This window comes from Semicossyphus pulcher, unplaced genomic scaffold (genome assembly GCF_022749685.1).
Source record: "Semicossyphus pulcher isolate SPU_LCO1_2020_fin unplaced genomic scaffold, fSemPul1.0.p SCAF_13, whole genome shotgun sequence".
In the NCBI taxonomy this organism is placed as follows: Eukaryota; Metazoa; Chordata; class Actinopteri; order Labriformes; family Labridae; genus Semicossyphus; species Semicossyphus pulcher.
The window spans coordinates 13033642-13056378 of record NW_027211637.1 but is presented as its reverse complement, the minus strand read 5'-3'; the positions used below and the strand labels follow the sequence as shown (position 1 = coordinate 13056378).

The 22737-nt window shown below is 41.3% G+C and overlaps 1 protein-coding gene across 2 annotated transcripts in view; it reads left to right on the top strand.

Annotated features, from left to right (window-relative positions):
* Positions 1–22737, top strand: part of LOC138589710 (kazrin-like) — a 167434-nt gene that overhangs the window by 33070 nt on the left and 111627 nt on the right. For both annotated transcript variants that reach the window (XM_069660122.1, XM_069660121.1), the window contains exon 2: positions 12192–12378. In XM_069660122.1, the coding sequence (XP_069516223.1) occupies positions 12192–12378 (187 nt within the window). The remainder of the gene's footprint in view (positions 1–12191; positions 12379–22737) is intronic.

The following is a 22737-nucleotide window of genomic DNA, read 5'->3' as shown; positions in this document are numbered from 1 at the left end:
CACCAAGCTTCACACATTTCGTACCTACTGACTAAAGTCGTCTTTGAACTAATTTACGGGGGCGGCAAAAAACACAGTTATAATGCTAATGAGGTTTTTTTTCTGATACTGTGTTTTATGATTTAATTTTGAATTGAAAGAAACTGTAGTCCTCTGATGTCAGCAAACTGTTTAGTTTGAAACATTTTATAGCAATTTAACGTCCTCTCCTTTATATTGACAAAGGATGTACCAGTCCAGCGTTTTTGGCCGTGATCCTGATCCGAGTTTTTTAACCACAATCCAAGTCTATTGTGATGCTCATACTTAAATCTTGATTAAATATGTATTTGACACATTATAATAATAGCTGCAGTCTTCTTCATTTGACACGCCTTGTTTTTCATGAGTTACTTGATCCAAATACTGGAGGTCCTGGTTCAAACGTATGTAGCTTATAAACGTTAATCATATTGGTCCCTGATTGTAAGATGACCCCCCCTTTTCAAGACAACAATCTTATTTTACCTACTAAATAAAATCCATTTTCAATATCTTTAAGATTAAAATATCACATATAAATGATAAGAGCCTTTCAAATTTTCAATAAATCATTAACCATTGAAGTGAGGTCTATTTGTAGAGCAGTCTTGAAACACCTGGATGACAGCTCTGGTAACGGGCATACCTTCGTTCTGTTTTTCAGTGACATACTCACACACTCTCCTGTCAGTTTCTTGGAAGTGGCCGCTTTTGAAGACCACGGTACGATTTTCTCTGTTATCATCTGTTAGGTAAGACTGTTAGCATTTATAAGATGCGTCGGTACGGTGTCCCGTTGCGGCTTTTAACCGGGCCAGGGAGAGCAGGCCCTGTCCTGGGGGACTCCCAGGAGCTTAACCAAGGTGCAGAGGGTCAGGCTAAGCCCGCTGAGAGTGCAGGAGGACGGGGCACAGAGCTCTGTGGCTACCGCTATGGTGTCCTGTGATCTTTTTGGACTCGCCATCTTCGGACATTACACTCAGTGACAACAATTATCTTAAAATTAGTATCATAACTCTGCCTCAGTTGTTGGTTAACTTGGCCTACTTATGCACCTCTTCGTTGCGGACGATCACAGTGTTTCTCCATCTTTCATCCCCCTGGCCCTGTAGCTGAGAGTGATGGTTGGCCTCAGTCATGAGGGGTACACTCGCTTTGCAAATAAGTGGCACTGTCTACTGGTGTGTATATATAATATATAAGACGATCCCTCTTTTTCAGATGTATGTCAAGGGGAAAAAAAGTCTTACATTCAAACCAATACAGTATATGAATAATAGACCGATGGCCGACCCCTTGTGTAGTAATAATGTTGGATTTTACAAGACAAATAGATTTTAGTATTTAATCACGGTAGCATCCTGCTATATTTACTAAAAATGTCCAAGATGAGTCCATGATGAAAAATGACCTTTAAAATGTATTAGGAATTGTTAATAAATCCTCCTTTACCTTGTGCGAGTATAAAGGTTTTTTAATATTGGGTCTTGTGTTTGAAGGTTATGATATCTGCCAGGGCACAAAATCCACTTCCATCATCTCTAACACAAACACAATCTTCACAACCTTCAGCGGAAGGACGATCGATAATATCACACAACCATATTGAAGCCGACATGAAAGCATTTACCTCTTCTGCCTATAAACCCGTGTTAGATCTTTGTTCCTGGTTTGTCTCACTTCAAAGAAGCATGTATCAAAATTCCCATCAAAGCCCGCAAACCTGAATGTGTCTGAGATTAGCCTGGAGCGTTTACCACGGAGCCAGGGTCCATTTGGCTGTTTGGCCTGCCTACAGAAAAGATGTTTGTTTGCCATCTCTGTCTGGATCTGCCTCACGCTGACAGCGGCCATGTGGAAGGCGGAGGATGTGAGGGAGAGCTTAGCGTGAATGGAAGGAGAGATTAGAGGAATTGGGAGAGCTGGGACGAGGACACAGGATGTTCCAATAGCACACTTCCACACCTCTAACCTCTCCGCCCTTGTCAGACAGAATGGAAAACTTATCTGTGTGTGTCAACAAACTGTGTTTACCAGGCTGCATCTGTGTATTTTATTTCTTACCCTGCAGTACACACAGTGCTGATGGTGGGAAGGACAGCTGAGGCATCGACATCCTTTGACTGGGAGCAAGTGTGCTACCAGACATGACTCGTTCATCTCAGTGAGCTAGATTTATAGACTCTAGAGTCTTTAGGATAGAAAAATAATCTGGCAGCAAGGAAGGGAAAGATGAGCGAAAAAGAAAACTCTAAAACATTACTTAATCAATATGATAACTCAGCATTTGGAGAAAGTAGCTAATGAAAGAGGTTTATTATTCAATGTTATTGAAGGCTGAGCACAACTATCACACTGTTAGCTAGCAGGATTGCAAAAATGATGAAAACAGATGGTAGGCTATGTGTGTGTTTTGAATGCGTTTCAAATGAAAATAAATTGAAACAGTGTTGAAATAAAGTGTATACACATTTTTAATAATAAATAGCCGCAGAATTTTTTTTCCCCCTCTGGCATACCCCCCTAAAACAGACTGCCTCCTATATTCCAGATTTTACGGTATTTAGATCATAATAAAAATACAAAATGTTTCAGGAAAGACGAGCAGATTCGAATATGGATAAAAATTTAACAAAATCCTGTCAAACCCCAACATTTAATTACAAGATGATAAAAAAAATATCTAAACCTGCATTATTTATTTGGCCACATGGGGGCAGTAGAACAGGCTGAAAGAACAATATTGACATATTTCTTAGAAAGTTGTTAACGAGAACAAGTAAACAAAATGCGTATTTACAGACACATTAGCAACCATTTGAGTTGTCCAGTAGTAACTCTGCTTTTAGCACTGGAATTTGTCTTTAACTCCTGAGAAAGATATCTGGCTGTTTAGCTGTTAAATGTTCCGCAATGTTGCCTGGCTAGTTCCTCACTGCGTTTATCTTCAGAGATAAAGATGTGAAATATATCTCCTTCAGTAACACGTCAGGATATCAGCCAATTTGGACAAACACTTTGTGTCACACTGGTGACCCTTTAAGTTACACAACTGTGTATGGAGTTCCCCGGGGGTTAGACAGACAGTTGCCACTGCTCAGATCTGTCTCTCTGCTATCCTCCAGCTGCTCAGTGTTATCCTTTTTCAGTTAGTTTAAACAGCGAGGCAGGAGGAGGGTGGAATATAAACAGATTAGTGCAGTGAACATCACTTTGTTTTCATAAGACTCTTGTCTGTTCTTTGTCTTGGTTTGACCCACCCCGGAGGAGCATGCTCATTCTCAGCTCTCCTTGCGTTACACAGTATCTTGCCCTCTACCTCTTTGCAGAAATATATATTTTTTTTGCATAATTGCGATAGTGAACTCGATTATGGTTTGTAAGACTGCTTTAAGGAAACTTTGGCACAAAGCAGCATGCGGTCACATTGAAGTTGAGTCATCTGGGTGTGTTGTATGAGTAAAGCCTGTGGATTCCGCCTCATTATCAATGTTGGTCTTTGTTGGAATAACTCAAGTCTTGTACACTTTTACTAAATGTGAACTGAACTTACTGTACATACAGATGAATTACTAAGACACTGAAACATTTTCAAGTTGTCTGTTTTGCAGGCCTCTATTGATTTTATTGTGAGGCAGCTGGATAGAGGAGGACCAGAGGGTAGTTGCCAAGTTACTATATTGCATGGGAGTAGGTCTGCAAAGCTCTTGTTTTCCTCTGTCACAAACTTTTTTTTTCCTTTTTTAAAAGTTGTTTTTGGCCTTTTTTTAATGCCTTTACTGAGAGAGAGGACAGTGGGTAGTGTCTGAACAGGGGAAGAGAGAGTGGGGATGACACGCGCCTCATAGAGGACTGAGCCTCTGTATATGGGACGTGTGAGCTAATTCATCACATGCAGTTTATTGTTACTGTAAGATTGACTTTAAATCCAGTAAGACCATTTTTTTCAAATATAAACAACACAGGTCAACAAAGTCATAACCAAGCAAGAGCAAACAAAGATGTCTCGAGTATCAGGCTCGGTTATGAAACTGAAAAACAAAAACTCTCTCTTTGTAAATACTTCTCTGTTTGGTTCTAGACGTGACTCATACAAGGAGGAGACACAATAGTTACTGATGATTCTGTCATGCAGGATCTGTTGCCCCAATGTCAGCTCTCTATTTGTAAAAGGAGCCAGAGGGCATGTTCCGTCTCTCTCCTTTGGGTGCTGTCTGCAGCCTCTACCCACGAGGCACAAGGGACAGGATGTAAGAGTTTCTTCACAACAGTGGACAGAAATGACACAGACCTGGTAAATGTTATGATGCTGTTCACTTACATCTCTCTGTTCTCAGTTCTTTCTCCACATGTGTTTTTCCCACAATGCCCCCCCTCTGTTCCCCCCCCACCACCACGGTGTGTTTGTTGTTTGTGTGTACTGTGAGTTCTGACTCTGCAGAGGAGGACTTTTGCTGAGCCCCATTCTCTCCGTAAGATAAGATGATCTGGATAAGAGATGTAGATAGCGTTCAGCTACAAAAACCCCATTCCATTACACCTCGAGAGACATTAAACCATTTCCGTTTGCCTGAAAAAATAAAAGCCAAGCAACCTAAGAATCCACATGAGCACGGCCCTGCATTACAGCATCTTTTTCAGCTCACTGGCTGGCCTTTCCTGATACTATCAATGAGCAGGTGATTTTGGTGCAGCCCATAAGTTCTGCATTGCAGGGGCATTGTCTGAATCACTAAACACTGAAAGTGGTGTAGGAGTCTTTACATTGTATTTGACTTAGACTGTGTGCACAGGAGCAACCCTTACTTAGAGGCAGAGCAAATGCCAAAATGCATTTCAGTGCAAAGCATCTCAGGGAAAATCATATTTCGATTGTACTTAATGTTTCTGCCCAATGACTGTAAGTATGGATGAATAGCCCTGTGATAGGCGCTACCATCTTGCGATGGTGACATCATTTGGAGCCAGAGCTGTGCAGTAGAGATCGGTGGGTATGGGAACTTCCATGGTTGTTTTAGTTACATTTCCTTTCGCCGTTCCTCCTCTACTCTGCCAATCCGGAACAGATCGGCTGCAGGAGCCGTATTTGTCAACAGAGCTGTCAATCATCCTTTTGACAGCATCAAATAACTAATTAAAAATAAACTTGAAAAGAAAAATGAACACATGGGTGTAAATCAACATAAGAACTAACTATAATGACAGAAACCATGTTTGAGAAACATTTATTTAGCGTGTATTTTGATTTTTATAGTTTGACTCTAGTCCCATCTCACAACATGGAGGAGGCGGGCTTTATGACCTATACTGCAGCCAGTCAGCTGTTGTCCATCTTTTTATACAGTTTATGTTTCTGCCCTTATGAAAGATGCATGCTCAATTTATTCTTTAGTTTCACACACACACAGAGTCACGTTTCTGTTTGTCCTCTGCATGCATGGCATGTGCTTTGAGTAAAGAAGCTTAACTTCGGGGAAGAAAGAAAATTAGGTATCACAGTCCTAGCTGACTGTCTTTAATATTTTTTGGAGACTCTACATAAAAAAAATAATTTGCCCATCCTCACCTGCTGACAGGTCTGACAAACCTAAGGCATATGGAAATAACACTTCTGCACACATGTGCCACTGTAAACAGGAGAAACATTAGCCACTTTTATACGGCCTGTTCAAGAAGGGACTGTTACACCTCTGTTATGCCTCACTGTCTGCGTAAATAGTACAGAGGCTTAATACAGGGGGGAAGTTGGTCCACTGCTGAGCCGGCGTCGGAGGTAGTAACCAGTAGTAATGGGAGGAGCCGACAGGAGGGAAAAGTGCTATTGTTGCTTCATAAGGAACAAAAGGCAGCTTCTTCTTAAATAATACAACTAAGTGTCCTGTGGGAAGATAAACAATGCCTCTTTTTTACAGTTACAATTTGTGCATTATCTTCAGAACATGGTCGTTTTTCATGTTATGCTTTGGATAGAAACACAACAATGAGACTGGCTTAAAAACACAAGACAAAGCAAAGCAAACACTGGCAAACTTTGAACTAGTGAAAGATGTTTACATTTCCTGGAGTTCTTTAACGCCAATGGTTGCCAGGCAACAAATACCATCCCAATGTATAAAGTACTTGACTGTTATTGCTAAGCAACAAAGTTCTGCCATAGTAAGTAAAATTTAATTAGTGAGGCTTAAAAGCTACTGTATACAGACCTCAGTGCTGCAGCTTTTTTGCATGATTTAAAGTTAAATCTGGTGACTTGGCTGCAAAAGAGCTACAGTGTGGACGGACTCTGAGCTGTGGCACAATGAGGAATGGTCAGAGAGCACTGATCCCACTCCCCACTGTCTCAATTCTTATGCTAATCCAACCCACTGCACGCCCACTGATTACTGATCCTCTGTAGCCAGTGGGCCCTCATTCACTTCACTGAGACAGGTCATTAATGTTGATGTACATACAGACATGAATCAAGTTTACAACTCATGTTCAAGTTTGCAGCTTTAATCACAATAAGCCACAACCACCCGTAGATGTTGAGTTGTAAGATGGGGAATAAATTAAGAACCAACAGCTCAAAACAACACACAAAACATTACAATGTGCTGTCTGAGTAAATCATGTAAATTAATACAAAAATAACTAATGGCAGGCGCAGTCTGAACGGATCTGCTTTGTGCTTTTTTTCTTGTTTTGGTTGGTGAGCAGACTTGAGAAGATAAGTTCATACGATTTTTATTCTCAACCTTAGTTCTAGGAACCAAAATCAGACATCAGATTTGGTCCTACTCATAAAATCTCTAATTTGTTTTTTTCCAGGTAAGTCACATAATTTTTAATCTCTATTTACAGATTCTATATAGAAATGCAGAATCTGTAGGCAGGGACGTGGATTTTAGAGATGGCAAGTGTTCTGGTTTCTGTTTGCTCTATGCTTGTAGCCCGAGTAATATTGACCAATCACTTATCAGCAGGCTGCGGCGTATGCAGGAAAAACAGTCCGTGTGGAGGACAAAAGCAGGCGGAGCGTAATGCGCCGTAAAGACATCCGGGCTCCCATCAGCGGCTATCTGAGGATGATTTAGCTTCTTATTCATCTCTTTAAACAGACATCTTCAGCAAGTTCAGCTAACAATCCGCTCTAGATCTAAAATTCACCTTGAGACAAATTCCCTTGACACTGTCACGAAAGCCATTCAGTGTTCAGATTTCCCGACCTCCTCAAATGCATGAGATCAACAAATGAGCATTTTAAAAGTAGCGTTCTTTTCCTCTTCAGGACAGACCTGAAAAAGCTTCATCTATACTTTTTATAAATCTGCATCATGATGTTGAAAATTCTGCAAAGGTAAGACCCGTTAATTAAAGTTAATCACAAGAAAAACGGTTTCCTTTTCTGTAAACAAGGCAGCACGCGGAAAAGGAAGTCTTGACTGGAAGTCGTTTATCGCTAACCACTGGCTACACGCCCGACATGTTCAATGTTCCCCAGAGGCTCCATCATCGTCAGACTGTAGCCGGTGGGATCTGAGACTGGTCAATTGTGAAATTTAGGTTCACATTTACCAGTGGGGTTAATGTTACTGGTTATTTATAACTAAGTGCATTGATTCACCTAAACAGGTTCTTCCAGAGTCAGAGAGTTTTCTTTTAGGTGGCAGCCCTAGATAAATGTGTATACAAACATAGAGTATATGCAGGTTTTCTGACGGGATACATAATGTAGAATATAAAATATATCCCTGCTTATCCAACATGGCTCTAATAGGCTGTTATGACACCTAACAAGAGAAGAATTTCATTAATGGACATCAAAGGATTTTGGGATTATTACCTCCTCTTGTGTATGTGTGTGTGTAAATGAGTATACAGTATTAGTGTGTCTGTGCCCGCCCTCCCCTGTGACTAATGTATCATATACAGCAGCAGGGTCGTCTATAAATAACAACATGATGTTCATTTACAGAGCGGGAGGGGTGACTTGTGTCTGGGCAGATGGATGAACGGGTGGAATGTGTGTGTATTGTTTCCTGTCCCCTTGCCTGCATACTGTAGCGGACAGTCAGAAAGTTTTATTTGAAACAACAGTGTGGCCCTCAATATTAGGCCCACACACAGACTCATAGTGCCTGAGGCTACGGTAACATTTTCTGCGAGTACACAGCAGTTGCTCTCTGCCAGGGCTGCTGCAGCGTGGTGGCTGTTCTGCTTACCACACGCACGATGGGTCGGGGGTCTTAGTTCACATAACCTTGAGAAACAATAACAACACAGCTGTACTGCTGAGTGAGTGGGCATGCTTTGACACCCGAATGTCGGATTATAGCTGAGAACTTCAGGACTGAGTGGGGGTGTTGGGTGGGAACTAGGGCCCAAAGACAACTAGACAGAGTTTTTAATCTGAAGTGCTTATTTTTTACAACCCACAATTAGAGACGATGCTGTCAAAACATCTTTTCTGGGCTGTGAGAGTGGTTATTGAGCAGAGTCGTTTCCTTCCTATAGAACTTTTTCCTCCAGCGCTCGATGATGTAGCAGTATTGTGTATTTAGCATTTCTTTTACCAGACACTTAACTGTTGATATTGATTTGTACTGGTCCTGTGGTTTGTGAAGAGAAGAACTCCAAAACAGAGTGCTTTGTTTTGTATGTTAAATGTTCCTTATTTGATTTTATGGCCACCATGGTGCAGCGCATCAAGCTGTAAAAATTAAAATCTTTCACATTGAAGATACAATCTGGAATATTTCAGTTTAGTGCTCTTGAGCGCCATCCACTGGCGACACTCTGTAATTGTGGGAGCACACTTCCCACTTTAACCAGACATCTACGGCTGGCTCCCTTTGTCACAGTTCTAACTCTTGATTTTCCTCGCTTTCGTTTGCCTTCATCTGAGAGTCGAATTTCGAATTTGAACTCATTAAGTGATAGTGACTTCAAAGACATGAAAAAGTTCAAGATTATACCTTTAAGTACATGACAGTTTCCTATTCACCAATCCAGCAGGCACAAAACACCCAAAGCATTTATCAACAGTTGTGTGTGGGGCAACTTGGCCAATGTAAGTCAAAAATGAATGCACATTTTTAGCTCAGCTTTGGTCTCCACCAACCCCCTGAAAAAATATTTGGCTTTTTGTCTCTTAAATGTTAAATCATATCCAACAGCTCGATGGCAACTTTTTCTGTCTGCTGTTTGGTGCTGTTCAGGTAGAGTTCAGTGGGTTACAGTTGCCAAGAAATATTATAATTCTTACAAATAGTAAATGAAACTTCAAATATTCCTGTTTTGCATTTCAGTTAATATTCATGACCAGTTGACCAACAATTAAAGTCAATGTTAGGAAAAAGAATCCTAAGATATTATTTAAAGCAACTGTAATCGGATCAGATTTGATTGGCATTGTTGTCTCTGTGACACACAGTTGTTATCAGATTCTCATGTTGTTAAATTTTATAGATTGCATCATCTTCCCAATACTTTCCCTGCCCCCTTGAAATAAGCGAGAACAGCACAGACGAATCACAAATACAGAAATCTCTTGTGAAATAGCAAATATTGTTCAAAACGGGCAAAAGATAGACAACAACATATGTTGTTTGTTTGTCTCTATCCCGCATCGGCATCCACTTTTTGGCCCATCCAGTCGAGGCAGATGGCTGTTCAACGTGAGCCTGGTTCTGCTCGAGGTTTCTGCCTGTTAAAAGGAAGTTTTTCCTTCACACTGTTGAAAAATGTTGCTAAGTGCTGCTCATGGTGGATTCATGTTGGGTCTCTCATAACTTTGGTTATGATTTAGCGCTATATAAATAAATATTAATTGATTGAATATTTGCATACACATATACAAACATACTAAGATGATGCATCATATACAAGAAAAAAAACACAGTTTTAAGTCCTGTTAATATCACTTTTACTTAATGCTTGCTGAAGAACATCTTCTGTCAGCTCTGCAGTCTCAGTCTCTCCTGAGTTACTTTGGATTCATCACCAAATCCATTTTTATCCCATAAGCTTGCGAGTATCCATCTCCCTCTTATTTGATTTCCAGGGTATATTTGACATTTCCAAGTAATGTTATTGGCCAGCATTGCTATAACTACAACAAAAGCAACCTTTTTACACACCCAGACTGCACTTTCAGCAGTACCCCTGTGTGGAGCTGCATAGTGAAGAAGAAACATCAATGTTCCATTTGCCTTATATGTAGACAGGTAGCTGACAGTGTTTCTGATGCCTATAGGCTATTTTTAGCCTTTTACTCGACTTTAAAGGAAGGAAAGAGGGAGACTAGAAGAGCAGAACTTAGGTAGGTTTAGATGAAAGAGATACTGAAAGATGCATTACATTGTCTCTGGTTACATTTCCAACCCTGCTTTTAGTCTTGTTAGTAAGTATGAGTGAGAAACATCCACTCTTTTCCTAAAGTCAATATTAAACAGCTCATGCTTCTTAATTACCTCATTTCACGGTGCTCAGCTACCCAGAGCCTTCTTAACATAAAAATGAGCATCTTTTTGGGTTTGATCACAACTGTTAATCTTTAGACACATTTTTCAATCTATGCAAGGATAGAAAATAGTTGTACCCATCACAATTTCCCAGAGCCAGCAGAAGTTTTCTATTTAAATAAATGTCTGTTAAGTCACTATCTATCGCCGAATGAGGTAACACAATGGTGATTGAGCCTATGGCCCACTGATGAAAGCCTAAACATTTACAGTATGTCGTATTTTTATGAATGGGGTGTCTCTGGCTACATTCGCGGAAAAAATCACAAGAGGCGCCCAGTTAGTGACGCGTTTTCCATCAGCCAGCAGTGGTTGGTCTGAGAGGGTAGGCGGAGCTAAGCGGCTGCTTTTCCGGTCTCTGCAAGTGTTGCGAGTAAACAGTAATTTACTATGGCTGAACAAACAAAGAAAAGACCGCTGACTACAGATACAACTTCAAAAATAAGTGAATCCAAAGAAAGCTAGACGTCTGGCTAAATTGGGACGTTTGCGCCCGCAATTCCTATTTATGGCCACTAGGTGCTGTCAAATAGAACGAAACAGAGAACTTCGAGATTCTATCTTTACATTTTTTTTTTTGTCCACCCAAAAACAAAATGTCTTAATTCTAAACATATAGACCTCACATTTAAAATACTGGAACAAACTAGTGTTTGTTCGTTTGTTTTAATGAAAAAACATATTGCACCTCACCAAACTGATTAATCAACTCGTCACATCAACATTATTGTTGTCCATGGATCTCAACATGTTAAGTTTAATGGCAGTCGCTGCAGGATTTAAGTGCATTGTTGAATGCATGCCCATATGTAAACCTTCAGATTCATCAGATTAAGCCAGACAAGTAAGCCAGGATGTTAAACTTGTTGAACTTTACAGCGGTGCTTTAAAAATGTATTTTACTGCAGGAAGGAATACCTCCCTCTGATACTGTGATGAAAGCTTTGTTTGCATAACCATTATTGTTTTTAACCCACAACTGCTTCTTTGTCAAACTAATGATTTCCTTCCTTTGCCCAGGAGTCCATGGAGGGAGGTGCATGCAGCACACAGAGAAAAAAAGCTGCAGTGTTTCATTGAAGTCCTTTTCACAGGCTTAGTGACATTCCTTGTGTGTCAGTTCAGTTAAACACAAAATCCCAGATCCTTACAGCAGTATCTGCAGGAGACAGCTGTGCCCAGGACCTCTGACTTCCATGTGCTCAGATGGTTTGGCTCCCTCCCCCCCTTACGTTCTCTCCAAATGGTACAGTCCATTTAAAAAGGTGCTTGTCATCTCTCAATGCTCTGTGTCCTTTCAACAGTCAGCTGCAGGGAGCACATTTCACAGAGGCAGTGCGGGCTCTATTACACACACACACACACAAACACACATAAACACAGGCGCGCTCATACTGTTACGGAACTCGTACACACACATACACACACAGGCATGATCGCACACTGACACCACATATACACCACCGTTTCCCCCCTGAGCCGGATGCCTCTGTTTAAGGGAGAGGACAAACTGCTCTGAGGATTTAACTTGGCTTTCTCTTAAAGAGGGAACAGGAACAGACAGAGGAGGGAAAGAGGAGGGATTTATTCGGGGACACCTTCCTCTACAGGAAATGGTCAACTTATCAGCATGACACCTTGTCTGGATTCCCCTCTCCTCCTCAGGCAAAAATCCTGAAAATGATGGATGACAACAAGCAGTTGGCTCAGCGCATCGATGGGGCCATTCAGTCGGCCAGCCAGGAGGTGACCAACCTGCGCTCGGAGCTGAGCGCCACCAGCCGCAGACTGGCCGAGCTGGGGGCATCCGAATCTGCCGGCATGCTGGAGACCCTGCAGCACAACCACAACGGTAGGAGAACCTTTCCAGAGAGTGGAGAGAGAGTAGCGTTGAACATGTGTAGCAGGATGAGTTCACTCTGATGCAGCTGTGTCGAGTCTTGCAAAGTGTTCCCAAGTGTGTCTTTGTGTTTCACGTGTGTATGGGTGTAAGAGAGAGTTCATGCCTCTGTCCATGGGAGTGCATTTTTAAAAGTCAGTGAGCGAGTGAATGAGTTGGACAAAAGAGCCGGGAGGTTTCTGCTGGCTTGCGTCCACTCTCAGTTCCCCCACAAATCCCTTCTCATGTTGAATAATTAACCTCTTGAACCTTTAAGAGGGGGGTAGTGCTGCACTTTAGTAAGGGCAGAGTGGGTAAAGTTACAACCTCCTTTCACTCTCGGGCACTCTGTCTGTCTGCTCGCTCATTCGCTTCTCCCTTAACTGGGCAACGGATCTGTGTCTCTTGAGGAGGAAGGGAAAGGGGGCAGGTTTAAGGGGTTGCTGTGGGTTACTGTTACCGAGAGCTGTTTGAATGGCTGCCCAGTCTGTAGAATGCTGTCCTCTGTGTGCCTGTGTGTGTGTGTGTCTGTATGCGTGTGTGTCAGTGAAGCTGCAGCTGCACTGTTTGCCCTTTTCCAACTTTTTTAACACTCAGTTTGACATATACATGTGTCTTTTTGCATGCATAAGCATTGGTGGCTGCATTAGCATGTGTTGGTATGCGTGCCCATGCTTGTCATGTCCTTTCAACTTTTGGCACTCACATACTCTCACACTCTCGCTGTTTCCATAGCAGTCAGCTGGTCCACTGAGCTGTCTGATAGGATATGTTCCATCTTGGCTCCGGCAGATTTGAAACCGCATATCTCTCAGATACTTCCGAGATCAAGCTCTGGGAAAGGTCTGCTGTGTTTCCTCTCCCACATCCACGGGGAAACACTGTTGGATAACTTTTCCTTTGCGATGACAGACTGTCATTTAGTCCTCAGTTGACCCCTGATGGGTGTTTTTTTAAAGAGGAAAATGTGAACACAGGCCGCCTCACACAGCTGGTCAGGGACAGTTCCATCATGTGTCAGCATTGTTTTCAATGGACTGCCCCTGTCGCTTTGTGTTGCAGTTATTCCTTTCACTGTGTGTGTGTGTGTTTGTGCCTTGCGGTATCCCTTTAACCCTGATGCACGCTAACACTCCTGCTGTTTCCATAGCAGTGTGTGTGCCAGTGTGAGTGACGACAAGCATTCCTCCGGGAGGGTTTGAGCACTGATGTCATTTCGCTTGTAGCTGCTGCTCTGCTCAACTGAAATTACGCCTGCGATGTGCATGTTCACTGGTGGAATCTCATTCATCTACAAGAAGGATTCATAAGACCCTCATAAATACCACATTTACATAACAGAGATGGCAGAAAAAGACTTTCCGACTGGTCCATTCTTACAATGTTCACACTGAGTCTGAAATGACATACTTTGAAAAACTGCTGCCTATGTGGAGATCTCTCTCTGGATGGATTTTTTCTCTGGTAATTGTCTCGAATACTGTGCTAAGTGTTTCTGAGTGCGCCTTTTTCCAACATCAAACATGGCACACACACGTGTCCCTATGATACTAAAATTACGGTTGCTGGTTCCTGCCTTTGTTTGGGCTGTATATCTTTACTGTCATTGTGTCTCTGTCAATAAGTCTTTTTTTTTTCATCACACACCCACCTCCCACTGCCTGTTCTCACCCCCTTCCTCCTGCTAGCTGTTCTTTACAAGCCCAGGGTGTACAATAGAAACGGCTGGGGATAGGGGGGATTAGGTAATTTATCACCAGCGGTTGTGTTGGAAAGGGAGGTGTGTGCTGGGGGTCGCTGGTTCATTGCGCAGCCGGCAGAGTGGGAGTCCTGGGGGAAGTTGTCTTTGGGGGGAGCTACCTGGCACTACACTTCCAGCAGCGCTAACCTTGCTAGCAGGATAGCTTACCTTAATTGCTTTTCTACTGCCTGGGGGTTTGTATTTGCATGTTACATTCATCCCAACACGAGCTGTGTTGTGAATAAGTGGGAATACTTCATGTAATTTCCTTTTTGTGTGGGGAAGTAAACAGTATGCAGGCAATTGTTTTTCTAAAACACATGCGCACACAAGTAGGGCCGGGGGATGTTGATGAAAAATATGATCAGAATATGTTTTCCATATTTACAAAAACAGCTATTAATCATGATATGCGTATAATGCTATAATGCTGCTGGTGGACTATCTCTGCATGCTGGAGGCCTGAAGACACCAGACAGCTTGCAGACCGAAAACTGTTTCTGTTGAAGAGCTTTGAAGAGACACTGATTTTAAAACGAAACCGCTTTATTCAGTGTATTGAGTTACACTCAATTGAGTTACACTCAATACACTGAAAAAACAGTTTCCTGTTAGAAATCAGTGTCTCTCTTCAAAGCTCTTCGGTGGACATACTTCAGGTGGTGGCTGTGAGCTGCTGGTTACAGTATCTCAGGTTGTTTCAAGGTATTTGGTTAGGATCCCTTCAGTGGTCATTCTTCATAAGGTTTTTAACAGGAGTTTTATTACACGCCAAGGTCTCCTCCTCTTAAAAACAAATGAACCTGGTAATTAAAACCAGTAAAATCTTTATTAATGCAAAAATGAGTTGATTTCTATGTAAGGAGGGGGCAGGAAACTGATCTGCTGCTAAGGTTAGCCCTGCTTGTTTCAATCATCGCTTGATCTTAGGTAACGATTGCCTTTGTGTTTATTCACAAGCTTTTTTAGCGGGAGCCAAATGACACGCAGAGCTTCCTCCTTTTCAAACAAAAGCAGTAATAAAAACCAGCTTCAGGTTAAAAATCAGTGTCTCTCCAACGCTCTTTGATGGACACAGAATGTGCGGTGAGGGGGCTGCTTGCTGAGCTGCCTCTCTCTTCCATATAATTGGTCATTTTTGTTCTACTATTTAAAAGAAAACTCAAAACAATTTTGAAAACAACAGGAGTTCACTTCCACTGTCGCTTTCTCATATGGAAATCATCAACTTTTCTCTCCGGCAGCTCAAACTGCTGTTTGGTCGAGTCATATTAATAAATCATTTTTTATCGCCGTTATTTTTATCACCCTGCCCTATCAAAATCGTTTTATTGCCCAGCCCGTAACGCGATCAAGTCTCGACATCTGTCTCGTAAACTATCTTCCTATTCTTTAAGCTCGCTGCTATCCTCTTGTGGTGGTTCATGAGCTTCCCCCTGGACTTAAATGAAGTAAATTTAGCTGTGTTGTGGTGCTGTGGGGCTGCCACATCCAGCTCATTCTAGTTCATATATCAGCCGTGTATTTTGTTTTGGCTACCTTTATTTACCGGTATTTTGGGCTTTCAGTAAAGTCTTCGGTAATGGTCCTGGTAGACAAGAGGCTTTTTATTCTAATTGCCTCTTATAATAAAATGCTTCTCACAGCTCATTTAACAGAGGTGCATACAGGTGGAAAATCTCCTCTGCCTGCAGTCTCCAGTTTGTGTCAAACCTTTAATACATACACCAGATCTGCTCTTGTTACCTTGATTAAATGTGGCGCAACCAACGCAGAGCTATTTTAAAGTAACTACACAAATGTAGGTGTTTACATTTAACTGCTTGGTTGTATTTTTGTATTCAACATTAGTGTATGCAGTGCTAATCTACAGTGTTAGAGATGGTGACATCCTCAGGTTTGTTTTAATGTCACAGCAGTGTAACCAGCAACACAAAACTGTTCTTTATAAGGAATATGTAAAATACAGCTACACAAACACAAGATTCTGTATTTCTTTTGTTACATTCCTTTACACTTGTAATTTACCAGGCTGCAGCCGATTCATTCTGACAGACTTGGACATATCGTAAACATAGTCATTAGCAGTTTGACAGGGTCCACTTACAGGCTTTGTCAGAGCTTTCAGCTGCATCTCTCTGTGTTTATCAGTGGAAGAAATTGGCTCTGTTGTCATGGAGATGGTTCAGAGTTCATCACATGATCTAAGATGTTATCAGCAGTTTAATCACTGCTTTTAAGCCCAGTGCAAAATAGATTAAAATACATATAACCATATAATTAATACCAATTTAACATTAATGCTTTCAATCTTTTCAATTAAAAAGAGTTTATCATGCTGTAATTGCTAATGAAGATGACCTGGCTCTGCTAGTTGCTTGCTATCTACAATGCTATTAGTGTAACATTTCTGCTTCTGTTCAACCATTCCACATTCCACAACTGTTCCATATTTCCTCCCATTATCGTGACAAACCTTTAGTTCAATGCCTTGTAGTGAAACTAGAAACAAGGGGCATTGTGGGGCAGCTGTGGCTAAGAGGTAGAGCTGCTCATCCTCGAGTTGGTAGTTTGAGGTGTCCTTGGGCAAGACAGTGAACCAAAAATTGCTCCCAAACGCATAGCCATCAGTGTGTATGTGTGTGAATGTGTTCAATATTGATGGGCAGCTTGGCACTGTAAATGGCAACCTCTGCCATCAGTGTCTGAATGTTGGTGTGAATGTTAGCAGTAACATCTAAAAGCAGAAAGCAGTTTGAGTGGTCGGAAAACTAGAAAAGCGCTCCATCAGTGCAGTCCGCTCACGGTTTACATTTGGGGACTACTTCTAGGGGAGACTGAGGGCAATTGTAACAATTTTTGGTTTTAATCTCATCACTTTAAATCCCTCTGATTAATGGGACACCACTTTAGGCAACTATCTGTGTTTTGTATATTAACAGTCAGAAATGCTTTTTTTGATTGAAACACTAGAACACAGTTGTGAGATCTATCTCCACATGAAAGGGTGATTGTAACAGCCTATGGGGACACATGTTACAACGTATATAATACTATGGTTAGAATACCAAGCACCACATTAAACTACAAATAACTATAAATAAGTTGAAAGTATTTAAAAATCCATTGAAAAAATAATTTTAGTTAAAGGTATAATAAGCAGGATTTTTCCTTTCATTTTGTCAACTACACATTCAAACTGGGCCCCTCCTCCTGGGCTCTTCATCACCAGAAGCTCACTTTTACTCTCTCGTGCGAGGTGGGAACAACCCACCTGTGCGCTAGCATGCTAACCAGTTTGAGGCACCTACCTGTCCAACAGAAAGAAGGCCAGCTCTGCATCGCTCTTTCGCCATGTTTGCTGGTCTGAATGGGGCCCAGTTGCTGATTTGAATCACTCCCACACTCACCTATAGGCTGTGATTGGCTCAGGTAACCACAACACCACCCCTCCTGAAAACATCCCATACAAAGCAAAACAACAGAATAGATGCAGAGGGAAGGGTCTCACGTGGGTCTGCACACACACTCACCAACACAGATGTACAGAGGCCCATAAGTGATGATTTAAATTATATTATATTTGTAAAAGTCTATATTTTATTTTTCAAGGAAAATCCTACTTATTATACCTTTAAGTAAACAGCTCTTGTGTGTGCAATGTCTTGCGCCTCCCCTCCATGTTTATGTCTACCCAGTTAGCTGCTTCCGGTTTGATGCTGCAGAAAGCGCTCTTATCGGTTGTTGACAATTTTCACGTCACTGAACTTCACTAATTGCATTAGCCGAGACTAAGAACTTAAAATACTATTAAACATGTTTGATTTTATCAGAATGTCAAGATGGGAAAAAGAATGATGTAAAAGCTGGGACTAAGAATGATGTAAAAGCTGGGACTGAGTTTTATGACCACATTGGAAAATTGTCTGCAACGGTGAAATCACCTGAAAAGTTGTCAGGCAGAGAGAGATCACAACAGAGCAGAATTCTCAATATTAACTGCTGTTTTCTGCAAACTTCTTCAAGGATTGCTAACTGTGTCATGCTAATGTCAGTTAGCATCAGTGTCAGCTTGAAATGATCTGACCTAGATATACAGTATAATGTACTAGTACTGATCATGACCCTCAGAAAATCCTTCACCAACAGAGAAGGCTTATAGACGTCCATCTGTAATGGAGTTGTAACAAAAGAGTGATTCGATCTGCTTTACAGTCATAGTGTTTAAACATGTAGGGTGACATGGTTTAATGAAAAGAGCTCTGCAGAATGTGAATAATCCCTGAAGTTTGCAGCAGCTGATTGTATTCTAACCGCCTCTCATGAGGGATGATAGTGTTTATATATTCAGTATTCAAAGGTTATGAGAGAAGGTCAGCCCTTTCGTATTTAATGACTCATCCATTCTTGTAGTCGAGGGTGGAAGTGTTTGAGCTAAGTGCGGTTTGTCAAGCATTCACAAAATTATTGACCACATTACTGCCTGAACACAAAGAGCAGGCTTTTCTGTGTGAAGCTCATCAAAAAGTTTTGAGCGAGTTTGGGGCGATGATTCAAGTAACGCACGGGATTTTATCCTCGTGATAATTAAAAATACAGAAATGGATGAATCTTGAAGAAAGGGTTATCCAGAAGGTCAGGAGGGAGTTAGGTCTATTATATCGTTTGGCATGAAGGATTTGGTGTCTCTCTGCATCATTAATGAGCAGACAGGCTCTGACCACAGTTAGATGGTGCTCTGTAATTCTGTTCACGGAAAGCCTTCTCGGTCATTGACATTAGATATTAAAAAGGATTAAGAATATCAGGAGGCTGTTTGCTTAAGAAGTTGCTCCTTTGGAGGTGAAGAGGAGAGGAATGGAGACATGACAGGACTACTTATGCTTTCAAAACTATTAGCAAGGGCTTGAGTTAGAATGAAAACCATTACTCTGAACCAGAATCTGCACAGCATGTCATATTGGATGTTTTTATGTTTAACCTCTATTTCTTAAGCTCTTTAAAGCAAGTCAGCTGTCACGCACCTCTCTCTCTCAGACTTGATCCACACATGCAGCTTTCAGATCGATGCCGTGTTGTAAAGGCCATTCATTCATCAATAGAGGATTTTCAAAGTGTTAGAAAGAGCTTTTCTCCACCTGAACCCATTGGCACCTTAAATTGGGAGAGGGCCAGCAAACTCCGGCCCTCTCCCTGTACCTGTGAGCAGACAGGTCAAAAACTACTTTAGAAGATTGCCAATGTCTCTTTTACATGCTGTGAAACAAACACACACACACTACCTGTCTCCAACATTGACTTGCCTGATCACACCTTAGGCTTACTAGGGTGACATGGTATTTAGTGAAATTACGTTGCCCTATGATTACAATTTTCATGCGTGAGTGCAGATCCTCTCTGCTCTACAGGGCTCCAGTTATTGTGTTTACAGCGAACATCCAGTTGTCGGTAAATTAGAGACACTATTCGAACAGAAAATGCTTCATTAACATCAGGAAGAGCACTGACATTTGTTTTCCTCCAGATTGCAGCATGACACGTGTGACATGCACTTCTAATCCCCGCTATAACAACTATATTTATATAGAAGAAGAGGTGAAAGAGTATGAGAATATTTAACACAAGAAGAATTACTATTTCTTTCAAAAACTTGCATAATTATTCTAAGTAAAATGTGTAACATAAAGTATGTTTAAAGGAGTAAAAGTTCATTCATATGTTAATGTTTAGCGCAGGGGTCTCCAACCCTGTTCCTGGAGAGCTCCCTTCCTGCATGTATTAGGTTTCTCCGTACTCTAACACACGTGATTGGAATGTTTTGCTCATTATCAATCCCCTGAGACGCTTCAGGTGGTCGATAACGAGCAGATCATTCAAATCAGGTGTGTTAGAGCAGTGGTTCTCGACTGGTCTAGCCTCAGGACCCAACACCAACTCCTCAATGATGGATAGCGACCCATTTTTTTTAACCAATCAAATTGATTTAATTGACATCTGTGCAGTTTGCATAAGAAGAACACATTCTCTCTACAATGCCTTCAATTAACAGCCTTTTTTCAACCAACATAATATAAAAAAGTACAACAAAAATGCAACTACTCTGTATACCTATTACTACCTGCTAGTGTACAGTACATTAAACATTAAACTGTTAAATTACTTAATTCCAGTCTTATCTGTCTGCTAAACTATTTTTTTTTACATTTAATTCATAAGAAATCACTTGCAGATGATCTCTTCAAAGGCAGCTGTTTTATAAGCAAAGACTGACAGTTCATTCATGAATGAAAGACTTGATTTGAATAATTTGGAAAGACACTTTTTATACATCGGCTATTTGAATATGTCAACAGACTGTCACATTATGCTCCATCATCTTCAATTAAGTTAACGTATGCAAAAGGGATCTTTGGCTTCTCCCTGAGTAGATTGAAGCACGCTGTCTTTTTGAGAGATGATTTCAGTGCTCGGGTGTTTGCATTCATATTTATTTAGTTATGTACATTGTGGTTTGAAGGCAATATCAACATAAAATACATCCAAATAAATATGATTAAATATAGCAACTTCTGAATGACATATGACTGCCCCACAATGTTTGTCATATGTATGGGAACATTTTTGGAAACCCCCGACACATTTGCAGATACCAAAGCACTAAACATTTCTTCACTGCCTGTAAAAAGCTCTGGGGCAAAAACATAACTTCCACCATTGTCTTCTCTGACTTGTAAGTTGTAGTTCTGTCAAATCCCAGAAGAATCATTCAGGTGTAGAACGCCTCATGTAGATTATAGGTTTCCCCATCATTGCATTTTCCTGCTGTCTTTTGTCTGCTCAGACGATGTCTGGAAAACCTGACATTTCCCAACATGCCATTACCATTGTACCCTTTCGCACTCCCTATCATTGATTTGATTGAGAGTGATAGGTGTAAAGCTGCTGTCGCTCAGAGAGGCATTTTGGTGCAGAATGCAGGCTGAGAGACTGAAAAACAAAGAAACAAAAAGACAGCAAAGATATTGCGGGGTAATACAGTCATAAAAGACTGCAATGAATTACCACAAGCTGTGAAATGGCACCAAATCTCATTAGTGTTTTCCGTCAATGGAGATGGCTTGTGACTCCCTCTCTGTCTATTGCAATGAGAAACTTAATGACTTGTGTGAGGAAAAATGATAGTCCTCCTCAGGTTTCATGTTTATAGCACGTTTTATAGACATTTATTTGACAAAGTCACCCAACAGATGGCTAGTCATCAAGGCAGTCCTCAAAAGTGCAACAAAAACTGGAAACGCAGCAATTGCCTTTGGCAAACTTCATTTAGCTCCTCTCCTGGCGTCATCGGCGGTAACTTTCCTAATGAATCCCAAGCTTAGACGGAATCACAGCCCACTGGAGGTTGTTTTTCAAATGGAACGACCCATGTCGGTATAATTAATAAGGCTGAAACCTGAACATGTGGCTGAAGGTAGTAATTACTTGCCTATAAAGCATGTTAATGATGAGTGATGTTAGTCTGTTACCGTATGTTTAAAGGTCATTCATTTACATACACATGTAGTCATCAACTGAGTGAGAGAACCTTGTGATTTTGATTGATGACAATGTAGGATGAAGTTAAATATATGGTGTGGCCTCTCTTACGTCTGTGTATCCCACATTTGAGCTGTGTATTCACAGCGCTGCCGTACACACACACTTCTCTGTGGCCTTGTCAAAGGTGTTGGGCAGAGGAGGAAAATCTCTTCCAGACAGCAGTGTCTTTGTTTGACATCACATCTCTACCACTAATTAACTTGCGCCCTCACGACTACACACATATTATCTGTCCTCTTTTTGAACAGACAATTTGATGCCCTTCATTGCATTTGTGTAGGTCAGGTCTGTAGTCCATATTTGATGTTTTGGGTTGGTTACCGTATGCATTAATGAGTCTGAGTGGCTCTCGGGTATGTAAATGAATGTTGCCCTCTGTCCTTCAGCCTGCCTTTCCTGAAAACTGATGCTAACAGCACTCTCATGCACGGCGGCAGATGGCATGAGCGAGGGCGCTCGGTAATCAGTGACATTGCACATATTCAGGTGCCATGAAGTGCAAACTGAGGAAGCAGAGGGTGAGAGAAGTGCTTAGGTAGAACAAAAATGTCACTTTTCACACAGAAAGACATTTGACACATTCTGCAGCCTCATGAAGGTGACAGGCCAGTATAATGGATGGGGCACCATGTGGATACACCACTGTGTACAATGATTAACACTCTCATTAATGTGATGGAAAGGTTCATTAGTGGGTGATAGTGGGTGGTGGGCATCATTGTTTTCATTCAGCATTCCCTACAACCCCTGCATTAGTCTCTAGATGGACTGTATTTTACATGTTTGCCACAGGGCCCAGCTCAAACATATTAGAACAAACTTGCTCCTCCAGATAATGTGGGCAAGAATCATTCGGAACCAATATGTTGCCTGTAATCAAGTGATGAGAAGGGAAATAAAATGACACATTAGAACAACTGAATCTATGCGCAGCTTTGCCGCAATTACATCCGATTGGATTCTGGTGTAGAAATCTGCAAAGTGGAAGCCGA